The sequence below is a fragment of the Microcebus murinus genome, chromosome 2, assembly GCF_040939455.1.
Source record: "Microcebus murinus isolate Inina chromosome 2, M.murinus_Inina_mat1.0, whole genome shotgun sequence".
NCBI classification, from domain to species: domain Eukaryota; kingdom Metazoa; phylum Chordata; class Mammalia; order Primates; family Cheirogaleidae; genus Microcebus; species Microcebus murinus.
Window position 1 is genome coordinate 117,924,741 of NC_134105.1, and position 16,944 is coordinate 117,941,684.

The 16,944-nt window shown below is 51.4% G+C and overlaps 1 protein-coding gene across 1 annotated transcript; it reads right to left on the reverse strand.

The window, feature by feature from the left end:
- Window positions 1-220: 220 nt before the first annotated feature.
- MYOC (myocilin) lies at window positions 221-14,493 on the reverse strand. Its single transcript, XM_012765138.3, has 3 exons — window positions 13,786-14,493; window positions 2,399-2,524; window positions 221-1,506 (listed from the first exon to the last, which is right to left on the reverse strand). Exons 1-3 carry the CDS (start codon window positions 14,342-14,344, stop codon window positions 722-724), a joined length of 1,470 nt encoding a protein of 489 aa, XP_012620592.3. The 5' UTR covers window positions 14,345-14,493; the 3' UTR covers window positions 221-721.
- Window positions 14,494-16,944: the final 2,451 nt, after the last annotated feature.

A 16,944-nucleotide genomic window follows, 5' to 3' on the forward strand; every position in this document is an offset into this window, starting at 1 on the left:
GAAGACTGCTCGGGTAGGGCCGAGAGCACGGGAGATGGACTGGGAAGGCGTGGGTGCCACTGCTTGCCTGGCGTCATCCTGGGCAGCACCTCCAAACCAGGCACAACCTCTCAGTTACACACGCACCACCGGTAGCGCCCTGCAATCACATCTCCCAGCCCAAAGGAATTATCGGACGGTTGGAGTCTAAATCTTCACTTAAACAAACATTCCCACAAAGTTCAAGGAAAAGAATATTGGGTAGATAATTTTATTTCATAAGGCAAAGGGTTATGTAACACCCAACTGGATTCTGTCTGAAGCATTAGAAGCCAGTTGTAGTAAATGCATTTTACACATGTTCGGTGCTGGCCACAAGAACTGTTCTGCTGCCTTTTATTGCGGTTTATGGTAACCATGACACATGCAATAGCAATGATTTTCACACTGTGCCTTATAGCTGCTGCCCCAAATCACCAGAAAACTTGAACTATTTCAGTTAAACATCCCTTTAAATGCTGATAGAAGAAGAGACTGTATGTTGTGGTATGCAATCGTCTGTGCCCTCAGACTGCTGTCCCTGCATGGTCAGATGGTGGCCAAGCACACTCTTTGGATGCACGAAGGCTTGGAAAGCAGAGAAGGCTGCCTGGGCTCTGGCTGGCGGGCTCTGCCTTCAGCCCGCTCCACGCTGGACCCCGAACACCTCCTCCTGCCTTGGCTGGTGTGGCCCGGGGGCTTCTCACATCTTGGAGAGCTTGATGTCATAGGTGACCATGTTGAAGTTGTCCCAGGCAAAGAGCTTCCTCTCCAGGGGGTTGTAGTCGATCATGCTGCTGTACTTGTAGCGGTTCTTGAACGGGATGCTCAGGGCCTTGCTGCTCCTGGTGGCTGTGTCGTAGGCGAAGTTGACGGTGGCCTCGGGCGCGGAGTAGCTGCTGACGGTGTACAGGGTGCCGCAGATGACGAAGGCGTTGGCCACCGACTGCTTCCGGATGTTCGTCTCCCAGGTCTGTTCCAGTTGCAGATCCTCCGGGTTCAGTCTGGAGAGGACGATGGCGCCTTTGGCCTCCTCGGTGCTGTAGATGGCCCAGAGGCCGGCCTCGTCCACGGCCAGGTCGATGTCTGTGTAGCCGCCCCAGGAGTAGGGGAAGCGCCCGTGGTAGCCGGCTCCCGGGAGCTCCCTCTCCGCCCTCACCGTCTGGGAGCTCAGCTCGTAGCGCACCAGGCTTCTGGACCCGGCGCCCTGGAAGTAGAGGCTGCCCCGCAGCACCACGGCGCCCGTGCTCTCCAGCGGCCTGGGCAGCACGTGCACCTTGGAAGGGGGGCCGCGCGCGAACTGGCTGCCCGGGCCGTACTCGAACACCTGGCGCACGTCCGAGCCCACCGTGTCGATCCGCCACGTGGTCTCCCGCGTGTAGGGCGAGGCGGGCTTGGGGTCCCGCATCCACACGCCGTACTTGCCGGTGATGGTTTCCGCCGTCCTCACAGTGAGCGGCTCTCCCACCCACACTAGTTCTCCGCATCCTGGGGGGTCAAGGAAACAAATCACCGCTTGTCCTAGTCCGTCCAAATACAGGGACCCCGTGGGACGGGGCAGGGCCGGGGGGCGGGGCCCTGGAGCGGACCGTGGGGGTCAAAGCCAGGCTGTGCCAGCCGCTGGCCGGGCGACTTGCAGTGGGTTACTCGGGCTCTACGACCCAGTTTTCTCATTTGTAAAGGGGGGTGAGAATAGTGTTTTGGGGGCTGTTGTATGCAATTATACAGGTTAAGTGCTGGGCATAGACGAAATGTTATGTGATCCATCTGTGACTTGAATTAACGTCTATTCGGTATGGTTGAAACTTTAGATTTCAAGAGAATCATGTTTTAAATATTTCATAACCCCATTCAGTGTTAGCCGTAGTTAATTATCAACAACACGGGCAGTCAAAGTTTCTGAAAGCCACAGTCTTAGTCTTAAAGGCAGACTTTCAGGGATGGGCAAATTGTCCTTTTCCTTAGTGGCCAAAGTAGAGAAAGCATACCTTCAGTGACAGATGGTGCATGGTGTACACCTGTCCCTAAGGTAAAGCAAGGGAGGAGCTACGGAAAAATGTAACCTCTCGGGTGTAGCCACTCCGTGACAATCAAGTGGGTGAAACAAACGCGCCTCTCGTCTCCCGCTGTTCGGCCCAGCCCAGACTCCCATCTGTGGGGATAGGCTGTGCGCCTTGCTAGGGCCGGGCTGATTCCTGCAGACCTGCCCTGGCAAGGTTGCAGAGGGGGGTTCTGTTCTGCTCCCCTCCCCTGCCTCTGCTCCCGGGGAAGTTACCAGTTTCCCTCCTGGGCGGGCGTTTACTCTCTACTGACTCTAAACACAGAACTGGACGTGGGTGAAGACCACATGGGCACAAAGAGAGGAAAGCTAACTTCATACCATCATCCCCCTCTTCACTCCTGGGATGGCCAGATGGACTCTCCTTTAAGATTCGGGAAGCAGGGACCTCAGTTAACTCTGACTTCAGTTCCTGGAAGGCCAAAGTGTCCAAATTCCATTTAGAAACTGTATTGAAAGAAAGAGACAAAATTGTACTGTGAGAAAAAATGGCTCAAGGCTTGACTGTGTTGAGGATGACATTTAAACAGGCGTCACCAAAGACACGATGCTTGAGATTTGCTTTAAGACAAGGGTGGTAGTCAGGTGCAGGGTGGGGAAGGGAAGATAAAACAGGATTGGATGAGCATCTTTTCAGATGTCTAAATTTTGGCAATTAGAAATTCAGTGCGTGGCCAGGTGCGGTGGCTCATGCTTGTAATCCTAGCACTCTGGGAGGCCAAGGTGGGAGGATCGCTCGAGGTCAGGAATTTGAGACCAGCCTGAGCAAGAGCGAGACCCCGTCTCTACTACAAATAGAAAGAAATTAGCTGAGCAACGAAAAATAGGAAAAAAAAATTAGCCGGGCATAGCGGCGCAGACCTGCAGTCCCACCTACTCAGGAGGCTGAGGCAGGAGGATCGCTTGAGCCCAGGAGTTTGAGGTTGCTGTGAGCTAGGCTGACGCCATGGCGCTCACTCTAGCCTGGGCAACAAAGTGAAACTGTCTCTCTCTCACACACACACAAATTAGTGCTTAAGGTTTTGTCCTTGTCATATGCAAACACTCCTGTAAAAAGTAACATACTGAGCTTTACACGCTCAGTTGAATATTCTGCCAGATTCCTCGGTTTTGCATAAGGAAGAGAGTGTGTAAGGGTTCCTACAGGAATTCAGGGGAGGGTGTAGGCGACGTTGACCGGACAGGCAGTGTCCACAGTATGTCACACGCATCTGCATTTGCTGAGGACTGTGGTCTCGTGGCAGGTGTTGAATAGGAGGATGAAGCAGTGCCCACAAAGAACAGGCTTGGTGTTTCCAAACGTTTGACTACTCAGGCATGGCGAGGCCGACAGCTCCGGAGACGATCGCCACTGAAAAGACAGTGTGAGGCAAAACTACCGAGACAGTAAAAAGAGAGCGAGTGCTGCGCGGGGAAGGGATGGACAGGCAGAGCACCGAGGGCTTCAGGGCAGTGAAAATACTCTGATACTACAATGGTGGATACACATCATTATGTTTTGTTTTTTTTTTTTGAGACAGAGCCTCACTTTGTTGCCCAGGCTAGAGTGAGTGCCGTGGCGTCAGCCTAGCTCACAGCAACCTCACACTCCTGGGCTCAAGCGATCCTCCTGCCTCAGCCTCCCGAGTAGCTGGGACTACAGGCATGCGCCACCATGCCCGGCTAATTTTTTCTATATATATTAGTTGGCCAATTAATTTCTTTCTATTTGTAGTAGAGACGGGGTCTCGCTCTTGCTTAGGCTGGTTTCGAACTCCTGACCTTGGGCAATCCGCCCGCCTCGGCCTCCCAGAGTGCTAGGATTACAGGCGTGAGCCACCGCCCCGGCCACACATCATTATGTATCTGTCCAAACCCAAAGAATGAACAATAGCACAAGTGAACCCACTTGTGAGCTGTGGGCTCTGAGCGGCTGTGCTGCATGAAGCAGGTTCACTGACTGTGACAGGCGCCCGCTCTGCTGGGGGGTGTCGTTGGCAGAGGGGAGGCCGTGCGTGTGTGGGCAGGGACACGTGGGAAGTCCCTGTGCCTCCTCTCAACTTTGCTGTGAGCATAAAACTGCTCTTTAAAAAAGTCCTTGGCTGGGCTGTAATCCTAGCACTCTGGGAGGCCGAGGCGGGCAGATTGCTCGAGGTCAGGAGTTCGAAACCAGCCTCAGCAAGAGCAAGACCCCGTCTCTACTATAAATAGAAAGAAATTAATTAGCCAACTAATATGTATAGAAAAAATTAGCTGGGCATGGTGGCGTATGCCTGTAGTCCCAGCTACTCGGGAGGCTGAGGCAGGAGGATCGCTTAAGCCCAGGAGATTGAGGTTGCTGTGAGCTAGGCTGACGCCACGGCACTCACTCTAGCCTGGGCAACAAAGTGAGACTCTGTCTCAAAAAAAAAAAAAAAGCCCTTAAAAAAGTATAGCTTGGGCCGGGCGCGGTGGCTCACGCCTGTAATCCTAGCACTCTGGGAGGCCGAGGCGGGCGGATTGCTCAAGGTCAGGAGTTCAAAACCAGCCTGAGCGAGACCTCGTCTCTACCATAAAAATAGAAAGAAATTAATTGGCCAACTAATATATATAATATAAAAATCAGCCGGGCATGGTGGCTCGTGCCTGTAGTCCCAGCTACTCGGGAAGCTGAGGCAGGAGGATTGCTTGAGCCCAGGAGTTTGAGGTTGCTGTGAGCTGTGCTGATGCCACGGCCCTCACTCTAGCCTAGGCAAGAAAGCGAGACTCTGTCTCAAAAAAAAAAAAGGATAGCTTGTTGTACTCACAGGTCGCAAGAGGAGGTGGGGCCACGTGGGAAGCAGAAGAGGGAGGAGGAGATGCGGGCAGAGCCTGTATCCTTCCCGTGGGGGTGCGGGGAGGAGGGGCGAGCAGGCTCAGCACTGCGGGTTTGCAGGGCTTCCGCAGGCTCTGGGCAGAGCGTTGTCTCTGGTGCTCTGCAGCGGGGCTGTCTGGCACTTGAGGTGACCAGGCCAGGGGGACAGTGGCCCGAGTTTGAAAGCCAGAGAGGGGAGGTGGGGCTGTGGGCCCTGAGCTGGGGGGTTGCGTAGCAGAGGGACACTCGCAGCCGAGTCCTTCGTTACCTGTGGAAATCCGCTGGCCTGGGAGGGACAGGCCCTCTGGTGTCATCAGAGCGCAGAGGCTGCGCATCAGAGCAAAAAGGCATGCTTAGCACACGGCCTCTTCCCTGCTGACCCCCTCGGTCAGTTTATGCGCCTTGGGTGACTTGGCCCCGGATCAGATTTTCCAGGTGTCCGGGACAACGGAGGGAAGCCAGCGCCCCGCCTGAGGCCGGGCTCCCACACCGCTGAGGTCCGGAAGACCTTTTCCGCCTTGTGTCATTTTTTTCAGCACGTTGCTAAATTAAATAACCGCTGTAGCTACATGCACAGAATGAAATGCTTTGTACCAGATACACAGAGGAAGGGGCCGGATGCGAGGAGAGGTGGCTCACAGTGACCCTCGCTCTACTCTCTTAATTTTTGCTCAACTCTCTTAATATTTTTGCTCAACTCTTTTAATTCAGGTTTCAGGCACAGAGGATTACAGCGACACGCTTAACCCTTCTGGGTGTAGCACGCCATCAGTCTGAGGCCACACGTTCTTTCACGTTGGCACATCTCTGGAATCAGGGTGGTCTCTCAGAGCTTCTGGGCTTAGCTTTGAAGGATTACGCGCCGCGATGCATCCAGCTGCCCAGCCACCGTCCTCCCCCCACTGCCTCCGTGTGGCTGCAGCTGCTCGGCCAGCCCCATTAGAGCATGACTGCCCTGCAATGTCCCTTAGTCTAGAATGGGCCATGCAAGCTGTTGGGACCCATAAGCCACAACGTGGTGCCATCTGAGGACATCCTTGACGTGCATCCCAATGGGACTTCTCCACCCACGGGCTCAGCTCCACTGGAGGCCCCGCTCAGGGCCAGGCTGTGCTCGGCGCCCGAGACAAAAGGCAACTAAGACACAGTTGGCCCGTGCCCTTGCGGAATTCATGCTTTGGCAAAGTCCTCTTAGCTGAGAAGTACCACGGGCTCATTCCAGGATGCTTTTGCAAACCAGAGTCTCTGGGACAATCCAAGTGGGCTCGTGGAGAGTCCTGGAAAGTTCGTTTGGTTCTCCGACAGGTACCCAGGGCAGAGACCGATCCTCTAGGTCGGAGGGGGGTTCCCTAGACCAACCTGGGGCCGGTGCCAGCTGCTTCCCTTCCCCCCACCACAGGCCGCCGCTGCTGCCCGCGGGTGGCACGGGAGAGGGACAGGCTGCCCGAGGCTCTCTGTTCTGTGCTGCTGCCAGGAGAGCTAAGAGAGAGAAGCCCCCGTCCTACACCAGGGATGCCACAGCTATTCGTAACCGCCCTCTCTGCCCTGCCCTCCCATTGCCACGCCTTCTCTCTCGGGCCTAAAATGCAGTGATGGCCCCGGGCCCGGCTGTCGGGAGCAGCCACCCCTGCCTTGCCACGGGGCCACCCGCATCGGGCAGAGGCTCCTGCAGCGGCAAGCCCTTGCCAGGGCGATTTCTCAGAATCAGGTCATTAAGCAAGTTCCTTGAGTTTAGCTACTTTTCTTTCATGCATACCTTTTTTCCCCCCATAGTCGCTGGCATTTATTGGCTGTGCACTGTGTCCTTTGTACCTTTTCTTGGACCGTTGCGGACTATTCCTCGCCCAATTCAAACTTCTCCTCTTCAATCATCTCAATGAACTCTCAGAATACAGGAGCTGGTCTCAGGCGAGGCGAGGTGAGAGAAAGACGGGGGCGGCGTCTGCACAGGAGCCCTGACGGCCCCCAGCTCCCCGCCCTGCAGCCGCGGGTCCCACGGTTGCCACGCGAAGGTCACTGTGAGCCAGTCCTCCTCGCATCCGGCCCTTCCTCTGTGTATTTGGCACAAAGTATTTCATTCTGTGAATGTAGCTAGGACGGTTATTTAATTTAGCAATGTGCTGAGAAAAGCATGCATATGCAGAAAAGTAGGGGTACATGCCTGCAGGTCAGCGAGAAGGAAATTAAGAATGTCCTCTTTAGCCACAGAGGGAATAAAAGACATTGAAAACAAACACACATATAAAAAATGCAGGCATTTCCCAGGTGACTTCCTCGCAAGTAGCTAAAGTATGTTCTGGCACTGAAATACTGAAAAACTGCATTTTTTTGTGAAAAGAGATGATTCACAGGCATTTATAGCTCTTTCCACATTTCAAGAATTTTTCATGTAAATTTTTTATGTGATCTGGTACCTGCAAAGTTTCAGAGAAACACAATAAGGTCCACATAGCAGTCCTGAAAGTGAACATTATTCTCCCCTTTTGCAAATGAGGAAACTGAGGTTCAGAGAGGTTAAGTCACTTGCCCACAGCTAATAAGTGGTGGGGCTGGGACTTGAACCCATGTCTTCGGAGGCCATGGCAGCTGTGACCCCTTCTACCCTGTGGCGGGGAGGACTGTCAGTCATAGATGCATTGCCCCTCAGAGCCGAACGCACCCTTTCATGTATCCTGTCTGGAGAACAAGGAGCTTCCCCTGTAGCGTGAGCACAGCGTTGAACTGTCTCAGTAGAGGGCACTGGAGGGACACTCTGGGGAAGAAGTTTTCTCCCAAGGTTTTCTTTTGCTTCGTTGCCCAGGCTAGACCTAGCTCACAGCAACCTCAATCTCCTGGGCTCAAGTGATCCTACTGCCTCAGCCTCCCGAGTAGCTGGGACTACAGGCATGTGCCACCACGCCTGGACAATTTTTTCTATATATATTAGTTGGCCAATTAATTTCTTTCTATTTATAGTAGAGACGGGGTCTCGCTCTTGCTCAGGCTGGTTTCGAACTCCTGACCTGGAGCAATCCGCCCGCCTTGGCCTCCAGAGTGCTTGGATTACAGGCGTGAGCCACCGCCCCCGGCCAATTCCCGCAGTTTCCCTGCCGGGTGTGGCCAGCCGCGTGATATGCGGACATTCAGGGGAGCCCGGCCCCAGCCGCAGACCCAGGACGAGGCTCCTCTCTGACGCTGCAGCCTCCGCCTGGCCATTGCCTTCCCAAAGCCCTCTCAACAAGGACACCAGAGTCCCCGCACAGGGACCCAACGCTCTGAAGGCCTCCTACCTGCGCTGCACGTGACACCCACCGTGTCCCCACCCCCCAGGCTGCCGGCGCCCTCCCCACCTGTGCTTGGAGGTGGCCTGTTGCCGAGGCACACCAGCTCAGCCTGGGCAAATCAGCCCCTTCTCTGCTGCCTGAGGGCCGAACCCACCTTCCCCCTTGAGCCCTGCCCCCCTCCCGAGTCTGCCCTTCCTCCAGTGCCCTCCCTCGGCCCCACGGTGCCCTGCGGAGTTTACTTGTATCTTACAGTTGCTCTTTCATCATAGTAATCTGTTTAATTTTTTGAGACAGAGTCTCACTCTGTCACCATCGTTTGCATGCAGTGGCCTCATCATAGCTCACTGCAACCTCAAACTGCTGGGCTCAAGCGATCCTCCCGCCTCGGCCTCCCAGAATGCCAGGATTACAGGCGTGAGCCACCACGCCCGGCCCAGAGTTAATAATTGTCTCCAGTAAACTTCCCTGGCTTGGCCGTCTGTGTGGTTTCTATCTCCTAATTGAGCCCCAACTGCTGCCGGGCGCTTGCCAGGAGCCTCGAAGAAGCTGCTCAGAACTCGGCTCCCATCAGCTCCTCCTCTGCCACTGCCACAGGAGAGGTGGCCGGGTGCGTGGCTGGCGCCAAGGTCCTTGCCTGGCCCCAGCCCGGCCCTCAGGGCTCTGAGCAAGGAGCCCACAGCTCGCACTGTCTCTCTGCCCATCTTTGCAGGAGCCACGCCTCATGTGCTTTCTGTGGGGTGAGCAAGAACCACAATAAAACATAATGTCAGGCGGTGGCATCCAGAATGACTGCAAGGCCAATTCCCAGCTGGCAAGAGGGACGGTTGAGTTCCAAGCCCGCTGGCTCCTGCTTGGTAAAGTCAGCCAGGAGTACCTGGCGGCAGCTGGTCTCCCTGCAGTGGAGGGTGCAGGGCAAAGGCAGGAGGCAGTCGTGTCAAGGTGCCTGGACTGAGCCAGAAATCACAGCTGCCTAGTCCACTCCTGCCATTTACCAGCTGTGTGACTTTGGACAAATGACTCCACCTCTCTGAGCCCCACCACACTGAGCTGCACAAATGTATCGGGTCGTTCTGAAGATTGCATACAAAGCTACCGATGAAATAGTCCTCAACATGGATGTGGCAAAACTAAAATTTCTCTGGAAGATTTTGAAATCAGTAACATTTCATTCTGAATGTGGAAGGAAAAAAGGTCATGAAAATATTAAGGATGAGGCCGGGCGCGGTGGCTCACGCCTGTAATCCGAGCACTCTGGGAGCCCGAGGAGGGCAGATTGCTTGAGGTCAGGAGTTCGAAACCAGCCCGAGCAAGAGCGAGACCCTGTCTCTAGTATAAATAGAAAGAAATTAATTGGCCAACTAATATATAGAGAAAAAATTAGCCGGGCATAGTGGCGCATGTCTATAGTCCCAGGCTGAGGCAGGAGGATCACTTGAGCCCAGGAGTTTGAGGTTGCTGTGAGCTAGGCTGACGCCACGGCACTCTAGCCTGGGCAACAAAGGGAGACTCTGTCTCAAAATAAAATAAGATAAAATAAAGAGAATATATTAATGATGATATTGTGTCAGATAACCCTTTTAGGGCTTTTATTTTTAAAACTTTTTTTATATTAAAATTCAGTTCTATGGTTTAAAGGTTCATGTCTATTACAAAATTCTGGAAATTTTCTGCATAACCTGCCCCTCTGCTTCATAGGCTCATATTCTAGAGAGCTCAATCTAGAAACTGAATTTATTAACTCACTTGCCTACACACACACACACACACACACACACACATACACACATACACACACACACATTGCATATATATTTAGGCAAATGACATCATAATGAATTTTGTAGATATTTTCTGTCACTGTCTGAAAAATTCCATAGTACGTAATGAAGGGAGTGAAGGAGAAGAGGGATGCCAGCATGTCTCCAGGCTGTCGCGAACACTCTGGGAAAGTGAGGACTAGCTAACAGACTGTCGTCCCGCGTGCTGCTCTAACACATGCCATCCCTAGAATCAATGTGTGTGATGCAAACATTACGTACATGCTGGCAGTCTGATCGCTGAATGACTTTCTAAAGCAATAGTGGCACTCAAGCAACAGAAGCCCCTCGTAGTTATAATCTATCTACCGGGCGGCCACTCTGTGCCCGGCACCGCGCTGATGCTAATCTGCATAGTCACCCCCATGGGGGATTGTCATCCCATCCTGCTGCAGGTGGGCGAGGGAATCTGCAGCCCTTCTGCCGAACTCCTCTGGCGCCCTTCTGCCCCTCTGCACATCCTGCCCACCCTTTCCCAGTGGTCGCCACGCAACCTGCTGCCTCTCGCAGTTATCACCGAAGGGACCTCCTTCAGCGCCCTCCCCCTCCCCTCCCCGCTTCTCTGACCTGCTGCGTAGAAACTCTGCAAGAACCAGCCTGGCGCCACATCCACCTACCATGGAAGGGACATAGGGATATAGGGATATCCGTGGGATGGCCCCTGGCCAGCAGGGTATCACATCCGTGGATAAATGCTCCCCTCTTCTTTTGCACTCTACACGCCCCTCTGAAGGACTCGGTGAGATTGAACCTCTACTGCCCACTGTGGCGACAACTTGAGAAGCACCCCCTGCAGTCTTGTTGGCTTTCCTTCCTTCCCTGTCTCCCTCTCCCCAGTTCTCCTCCCGAGGGCCACGGCCCATATAAGCCACCTCTCACAAGCCCTCGTCCCGGCCTCTCTTCCATGGCGGGGACCAATCCAAAGCAAGGGCTAAATAAAGGAGAAAGTGGGGCTTCCCTTGTGACAGTAATAACCAACTCTAACTTAGCCTTTGGTGAATTTGATCTATAGGCGGGATAAGGAAAAGCCTTCCCTTCGTCCATCAGCCCCACTAAACCTCTCCCAGCCCTCTACTCCTCAGTTCCTGCCACTCCTGCATAAAAGCACACCTGCATTTACATTCCAGGTTCCCAGAATATCCCTTATCCCCAAATCTAGGACCTTGAAGCATATCTTTTGTTCTAAGCATTTTCCCTTTTTTTTTTTTTTTTTTGGCACAGAATAAGGAGCAATGTCCCAAGCATTTCTGTACCTTTCTGTCTTTTATCTTTAGGGGCTACACACTAAAAGTCAGTTGGGGGTCCAAAGGTTACTGAACCTCAAGGGGAGAGACCAGAATTCTAGTCCTGGTTTTGCCACTCATGGACTAGGTGGCCATGGACTAGCTGAATAATTTCTCTGGGCCTCAGTTTCCACATCTGCAAATATGAGCCAGTGGCACCAGATGCTTGTTGGGTTCCTTTTCGGTCCTACATTCTTGTACTAATGTAATTTCCTGCTCATGAAAATGATCCACTACTAGAAAACAACTTCCAAGTTTGGAGTTCATTATAATGAGATATTGCCCTTCTTTCAAAAGTAGAATAGCTGGAAAGGAGAAAAAGAAACATAAAATTAGAGAAGACATCTAATAAATTCCCAAAGACTTACTGTATGACCACAAGGCAATAAAAAGGAAAAAAATAGTTGTCTCTATTTTCACACACACACACACACACACACACACACACACACACACACGGGTTTTTGTTGAGAATGTGATTTCATTCAGTCAACAGTCTGGAATAGGTAACTATTCTAATCATAGCATTTCTGCTACTGATGATTCTTCCATTAGTCTGCGCAGATTCGGGTTCCAATCCCAGGCTCTACCATTGCCCCCTGTGCAGCCTGGGCCCCCAAGCATCTTAGGATTTCACTTTCCTTAGCTGCAAAATTCCGAATTGGATCTCTTCCAATTCTAACAAGCCAGGATTAAAACAAATCCCTCACATCTAATAGTTACTTCATTTGAATCCCATAAAAATTATTATTCACATCCAGAATTTTCTTTGTCAAATTATGGACAAGAAACTAAGGGGCAGAGGGTTCAATAACTTGCCCAAGGTCATACCCGGGCATTGGCTCTTAGGTTGTCCAGCCTCATATCTATGTAGATTTGCCTTTCACACAGAAAGTCTTTTTAAAGAAAATATGTTCCCATAATTTTATTTTAATTTTTTGGAGACAGAGTCTTATTCTGTCACCCTGGGTCATCACAGCTCAATACAACCTCAAACTCCTGGGCTCAAGTGATCCTCCTGCCTCAGCCTCCCGAGTAGCCAGGACTGGCTGGAACTACAGGCGTGCACCACGACGCCCAGCTAATTTTTCTATCTTTAGTAGAGACGGGGTCTGGCTCTTGCTCAGGCTGGTCTTGAACTCCTCACCTCAAGCGATCCTCCCACCTCGGCCTCCCAGAGTGCTAGGATTAAAGGCATGAGCCACTGCACCTGGCCCCCATAGTTTTATTTTAAAGATTTTCAAACCTATAGAAAAATTTAAAGAATAGTACAGTATATTCCACATATACTGTTCACTTAGATCATTCACCAATTGTTTAATATTTTGACACATGTGTTTTACTTTTCTTTTTCTCACTCTATATTTTTACAATCTTTGCTCAACCATTTGAGAGCCCATTGCAGACATCCTGCTGCCTCACCCCCCAGTCCTTGAGCATCTCCTTAGAACAAGGGCATTCTCCTTCGTAACCACAATACCGTCAGCTCACCCAAGAAGCTGAACATGAATATAATAACATAATCCAATGAGCAGTCTATATTCAAATGTCCTCAATTATCCCAAACCTGTCCCCATAATTTTTCTCCCTTAGGTGAAGGTGTCAATCAAGGATCACACACCCTGTTTGGCTAACACGTCTGTTTTAGTCTAGAAAAAGCCCTTTCTCCACCTCTTTTTTCTTTCTGTCTTGACATTGACATCTTTGATTGTTCCACACCTGGATTTGCTTGCTTGTTTCCTCATAATTAGAAAACTTATTCAACAGCGAATATTTGGGAGCACATTTTCACAAAAAGTGACACAAAAATGGTGTTCTCAGGTAATGAGAAGCGTGCCTTCTTCCCCTACACACACACACACACACACACACACACACACACACACACACACACACATACACACACACGGGCTCACCTTCAAGCAAGCAGGCAGGTAACAGGAAGAACAGAAAAGTATCTCAGAAAAAGTCTGGTGACTTAAAAGCAGAGGTTCTCATATTGGACAAAAAGTACAAAAACTTCCAAAACAACAAATCGAGGGAACTGACAAAGATTTGGTCACCTCTTTATTTTGCCAAGGAAGGACATTAAAAAAAACAAAAAACAAAAACCACTTATTATCATAAATATATTGTCATTTCATAAATAGAGGCTACTTAATACCAAAAGGTAAAACAGTCTCTGAGCAAAGATTCAAAAAAGGATAGTTTTTCAAAAGGACAGTTGGTCACTTTCCACTGATCACATACATACACGTCTCGCCTGATCCTCGTACGTCTCCTTGGGCCATGGACTGTGCAACTCTGTCACGGACAGGCACAAGAACTCAGAATCACTAACCTGAACAAAGCTACCTGGGGCTAGGTTGCTAGTAATAAATACTTGAAGGCGATTGCTTTATGCGCCTTCATTCTTCTGTCTCGTGCCAGGTGAGCCGTCTCTGGGAGAAAGGAGAGGGCAGGCGGGGAGGTCGAGGGCACCATGAACCACGTTTCCTGCTGAGCTCAGAGCCCCTCCGCTTCTCATTCTTACCTTCCCTGGAGCCTGGTGGCACGTCCTGAGTGATGTCTCGGGCCTGGGGACACTGGCCCCTTCTCAGCCTTGCTACCTCCTGGCTGCTGCTCTCCAACCTCCTGGCCAGATCCTCATTCTCTTGCCTCAGTTGCTTCTTCTCTTCCTCCAGAACAGACTTGTCTCGGAGGAGGTTGCTGTAGGCAGTCTCCAGCTCCCTGGTTTGGGTTTCCAGCTGGTCTCGCTCCCTCCTCAGGGTGCTCACCTCCTGCAGCCCCTCGTGGGGGTCCCGGGGCCCAGCGGCCTGGCCCAGGGTAAGGAGGTGGAGGCGGCTCTCCAGGGAGCTGAGCCGAGCCTTGGCGGACTCCAGGTCTGCGCGCTGGCTGCTGCTGTCTCTCTGCAGGTCGTGAATGGCTGACGTGGCCTGGCCCTGCTCGGGGCAGCTGGCTTCACTGGGGCTGGCCACAGTGAAGGTGTACTGGCACCGGCCACCCCGGTCGTTGGCCTTCCGGAGCTGCGCTGTCCTCGCTCCCACGCCCCATACCAGGCAGGCCAGGAGCAGCAGCCGGACAGCTGGCATCTCGGCCCGAAGCTGCAGCAGCGTGCACGGGAGAACCTCAGTGCAGAGGCTGGGCGAGGCTCCCTCTGCAGAGCTCGGCTGCGCTGCTGCGAGGTGTCTGGATGGGTGGCCCTGCTGGCTCCAGAGAGGTTTATATGTACTGGGGAGCCAGCCCTGCGTAGGGGGAGAAAGAGGTGGCCACGTGAGGCTGGGTGGGGTGGGGCTGTGCACAGGGGGGTTGCCTTCACACTGCCAGCAAGAGTCTTAGAAAATAACCTTCCAGAAGTCTGTTTGGAATTTCTTTTAAAAAGAATGTCCCACTTTGTGCACCCTACACCCCAGTGATCATCCCAATGCCCCCACCCGGTTTTGCACACATGCACTCACAGGTGCCTGCCTCATCCAGCAGGACTATCTGTGCGCTGATTTCAACAAGGATATATTTCTAATGTATGCTTCCACGCACTCTGCAGGCTTCACTGAGAGCCTGCTCTGTGCCAGGCACTGCGCTGGGAACTGGGGATAGACACGTCGAAGACACAGTTCTGTCCCTGTACCAGGGACAGAGACAAATAACAGCCAGCCACCCCACCACGCTTCAGGGAGCAGCCCTCCTATAGAAGCAGTTGGAAGCAGGATTCTCCCCTCACCCTTGGCTTTCAGGTAAGTGCGGGCAGGTCTCCGAGAGAACTTTCTCATTTCAGTCTCGCATCTTAGGGACCAAGGTCAGTGTTAGCCCCTAGGCCAGTCCTTGCTCTGTGCACGCGCCGCGCACCTCGCCGGCGAAACCTACAGAGCCCTTCTCAGAGAGGTGTTTCCAACTGGATATAAAGTTCATAAGATTACAGAGGAAACACATGACATTGAAATTATTAAAACATTAAAAAATGTGAAATAAACATGTACTGCTTTATTAACACATTAAAAACAAGATCTAACGGGGGTCTAATTTCATAGTAGTTTTTAGTGTAAATATTTCATGATATCTGCAACAAATATAAGGTATTATAAAACGTCTGTTATTTCTCTTGGTAGGGATAAAAATCACAGGTATTTTTAGCACCACTTTGAGTTTATGGCTTATAGCCATAATGGGGAATGAAATGTAAAATTCAGTTAGAAGGTGGTGAAAATAAAAATGTTATTCTTTCCCATCCAGATTCACAGGCTTTCTGGACCACAGATTAATAACCCCTGCTTTACATTAATAAACCCAAAGAGAAGAAAATAAATAGTAAAAATACCAAGAACTGTATGAGTTTGTGCAAATCAAAATGCCAGTGATGGCCTCATCAGTAAAATAATATTTGCATTTGAGCAACTATATGTTGTCCATACCAATAACATCTTCCATACTTGTGAAGTGAATATTTTAGATATGCTCTGGCAGACTCACTTCCAGAATGGAAAAGCATGATTTGCTTTAAAGATTCTCTTCTTATTTGATTGGTTCTAAAGTTAAGCCTGAACTTGAGACACTTACAAACAGGTGTCTCTGTACAGCTGACTGAAGGGTACTATTCTCAGTTTCTGCATGGCCTTTGGGGTGAGTTCAAGTGTAGTACCTGAATCAGATAGCAAACATCACTGAAATGATTATTTAAAAAATATACCATAAAGTCAACAAGAACCAAGTCAGAATCTGTTCGGCTTTACTCGTAGGAATGTTTTCTTTCTGTTAAAAGGGCTGAGATCATCCTGCGCTGCTAATTCCATGGAGGAAAAGAATTTCCCGTAAGGGTAAAAAGAAACGTAAGTAATTTTACTGCCTCCAGCTGTGACTTGTGACTTGCTCAGGGGTACTCTGCTTGTAAAGGAAGAACAGAGCGCTAGAAATCGGGTCTCCTGACTCCTTTTGAATTGATTTTCTTTCCACAATACAGTCCTGCCCCCTGGAACCCAGAATCACGCAATCTAGAATTGCTGTGGTCTTTCCAGTCAGTCCCCGCCGCCCTGTAACTAATCTTTGTCCTTTCCGCTCATATGCTATCCCTCTGTTTTTCTTCATGTCCCCTGAGCTCACTCTGTGGCATCCACCAGCAGTCACTGTTGAGCTATGTGGGTGTGGTCAGGGTGAGAAGGTTAACAATCCCTGGCATTTTGCACTTGCTCCAGCCCAGCTTTCAAATGCCAGGCAAAAGCCACCACCGCCGGCCATTCTTTACGTGCCTCACAGTTCCTGGCAAAGGCCATTGTACGTGCTTGGTGGGAGCAAGTTTTGTAGCTGTTCGGTTCCTTGAGTTTCCTCAGTCCTTGTGGCTCGAGATCATTTCCCCAAACCCGGGGTCTGCCGTGGTGGGCTGGGACTGCTGGGGCTCGGGTTCTGCCTGGCACGGCTGCCCTGTCCCCACCCCACGGCCGCTCAGGGGCTCCAGCTCTGCTGCTGCCCACTCCCAGCACCTCCCGCTCAAACGCCACCACAGGGAAGTGTGCACAGGACACTAGAGACACAAGGGCTCCTACAGATGAGAAAACGACAGCCCAGGGAAGGAGAGGGACTTGCCCAGGGCCACACAGCCAAGGCGTGCTGAACCAGAAAGAAAAGCCGGTCTCCTGATTCCGAGGTTTCTCACCTTCCTGCAAAAGCCAAGTCCACCAAAGTGGCCAGAAGACATAAAAGA

Coding starts and splice junctions, on each gene's coding strand:
- MYOC (XM_012765138.3), bottom strand. CDS start 14,344: ATGCCAGCTGTCCGGCTGCTGCTCCTGGCCTGCCTGGTATGGGGCGTG. Junction 2,525..13,785: donor GCCACCAGGCTCCAGGGAAG/GTAAGAATGAGA, acceptor CTTTCAATACAG/TTTCTAAATGGAATTTGGAC. Junction 1,507..2,398: donor GAGTGAAGAGGGGGATGATG/GTATGAAGTTAG, acceptor TTGACCCCCCAG/GATGCGGAGAACTAGTGTGG.